The sequence below is a fragment of the Anarrhichthys ocellatus genome, unplaced genomic scaffold (genome assembly GCF_004355925.1).
Source record: "Anarrhichthys ocellatus isolate YVR2014 unplaced genomic scaffold, GSC_Weel_1.0 scaffold1223, whole genome shotgun sequence".
NCBI lineage: Eukaryota > Metazoa > Chordata > Actinopteri > Perciformes > Anarhichadidae > Anarrhichthys > Anarrhichthys ocellatus.
Window position 1 is genome coordinate 10536 of NW_022281197.1, and position 2144 is coordinate 12679.

At 34.7% G+C, this 2144-nt stretch overlaps 1 protein-coding gene across 3 annotated transcripts in view; it reads right to left on the reverse strand.

Annotated features, from left to right (window-relative positions):
• The window catches only part of LOC116377416 (FSD1-like protein), a 7447-nt gene extending 5309 nt beyond the window's left edge, over nt 1-2138 (reverse strand). For all 3 annotated transcript variants that reach the window (XM_031839052.1, XM_031839054.1, XM_031839053.1), the window contains exons 1-5: nt 1752-2138; nt 1506-1637; nt 1071-1172; nt 892-914; nt 398-519 (exon numbers count right to left, since the gene is read on the reverse strand). In XM_031839052.1, the coding sequence (XP_031694912.1) occupies nt 398-519; nt 892-914; nt 1071-1172; nt 1506-1637; nt 1752-1946 (574 nt within the window). In that variant the 5' untranslated portion in view covers nt 1947-2138. The remainder of the gene's footprint in view (nt 1-397; nt 520-891; nt 915-1070; nt 1173-1505; nt 1638-1751) is intronic.
• Nucleotides 2139-2144: the final 6 nt, after the last annotated feature.

Genomic DNA, 2144 nt, shown 5'->3' on the forward strand with positions numbered 1-2144 from the left:
TATACACAACAAAGATACATTAAACAATAAAGATACTGTGAACAATAATGATAGTGTAAACTATACAAAGATACTGTAAACCTTACAGTAGCGGAAGAATCAAACGTTACAAACTCGAATACCGAAAAACAAACCGGGACAGCTCGCTGAGAGCTGCAGGAGAGGCATGCTGGGAAAAAATCCATGACATCGGAGAGACACACGTCACCATCCCATTAATGTATAATATTAAACTACCACCAAAATTTAAGAAAAATTTGACAAGACAAGAAAAAAAATGTTAATAATAAACTGACAAATATAAACAAATGTAGCAAAACAAAACATAAAACACAAACCACAGAGAAGAAGAAGAAGAAGAAGAAGAAGAAGAAGAAGAAGAAGAGCTGTGACTCACCTGGCAGGAAGTGAAGTTGTTGAAGCCCCGCCCTCTCGGAGCTGAAGTCAACAGTAAATTGCAACATGTTCTCCGACGCCACCGGACGAGTCGTCAGCCGGAACGCTGGAGCCATGGTTACCCTGGAAACAGGGGGGGGGGTTACTGTGCTTCATTTATAACTCTGAACTTTGATTGGTTGCAGTGTGTTAATGTTAGAATAGAAATCAACGAAGAATTAAAAACTAATTTCCTTAAGTAAACAAAACAGCATTACATTAAATTAAAACCAAATTCAACAAAAACAACAAATATAAATGAACATAAACATGTGACAACTGAACAATGACAGTAAACTGGATGAATATAGTAAATCTAGAAACTAATAATAAAACATGTCATTCAATAAAGATAATTTACATAAATAAATGAATCACACTAACTCATGTTCATATTAAGTAAAATATTTGATATTATATCAATATGCTCGTATCATATTCAAACAGTGAACAAACCTTTCTTTGATTTGTTTTGCAGCCTGAAAAAGAAAACAGACAAAACAAACTTTAAATATTTATTGTTAAAAGTAATTTCAAAGTTAGTAGCTGTTTAATGTTTGTCTTTATGTATAGTTACATTAATCATTATTTTAGGCGACTAATAAACTGGAAGGTTTTAATAATAAAAGTACTACCTTTAGGAATTCTTCTTCATTAGTGATCGTCAGAGTCTGATTTGCGAACTCGAGCAGTTCTTCACACGACAGCAGAGCGGACTTCCCCTCCGATATCTGCTTCTGAAAAAATCAAACCAAAAATACTTTTTTAAAAGTATACATGAAAGGAAAGAAAATAAAAAGAAAGTATGTTGGCATACATTTTTATTTTTTAAAGTAAAAAAGTATATGGGGATACATTTTTTTTAGTATTGTCAAACTGTTCATCAACTTTGAGGCAAAAAACAAAATTTAAATTTAAATATTAGAAACTGTGAGGAATAAAGCCGAAAATCAAAACTGTGTTAAAGCAAAGAAAAATAGAGGTTTTAAAAATATATAATGAAAAATAGAACAAAAACACAACAGGAAGAAAGAAGTTTATAAAACAAAACAAAAAAATTGCGTCTTTACGTGAAGCTCCGCCTCTTTCCTCTGCTTCGCCTCTTTAATTACATCACGAAGCGCCGTCCCCTTCTCCTCCAGGGTGGAGTTTAGCTGTTCGAGCTCCGCCTCCAGCTCTGACATCACCTTACATGACTCCTCCTGATTGGATGGACAAAGTTTACTTTAGTTATTATGTCTTTTTCATTTTAGATCATTCCCCCTCTCCTCTCTAAGCCCCTCCCTTTACTCCATTTTAGCCAATCAGCTGCTGACCTGGAGTCCCGTCAGTGTGTTGTCGACTGTTTCCAGGAAAGTTTGGAGCTCTTCATTCTTATTGGCTAACGTGCTGATGATCCTGCACAGAGCTTCCTGTTCAACAAACAAAACACTTTTTAAAACATAAAAACAACACTTAAGTAGGTTTTTTAAGTTTTCTACATGTGGTGCAGTAGTTTTACAGATTAGCATGTGATGCAGTGGTTTTACAGATTAGCATGTGATGCAGTGGTTTTACAGATTAGCATGTGATGCAGTGGTTTAACAGATTAGCATGTGATGCAGTAGTTTTACAGATTAGCATCTGATGCAGTGTTTTAACAGATTAGCATGTGATACAGTGGTTTAACAGATTAGCATGTGATGCAGTCGGTTTACAGATTAGCATGT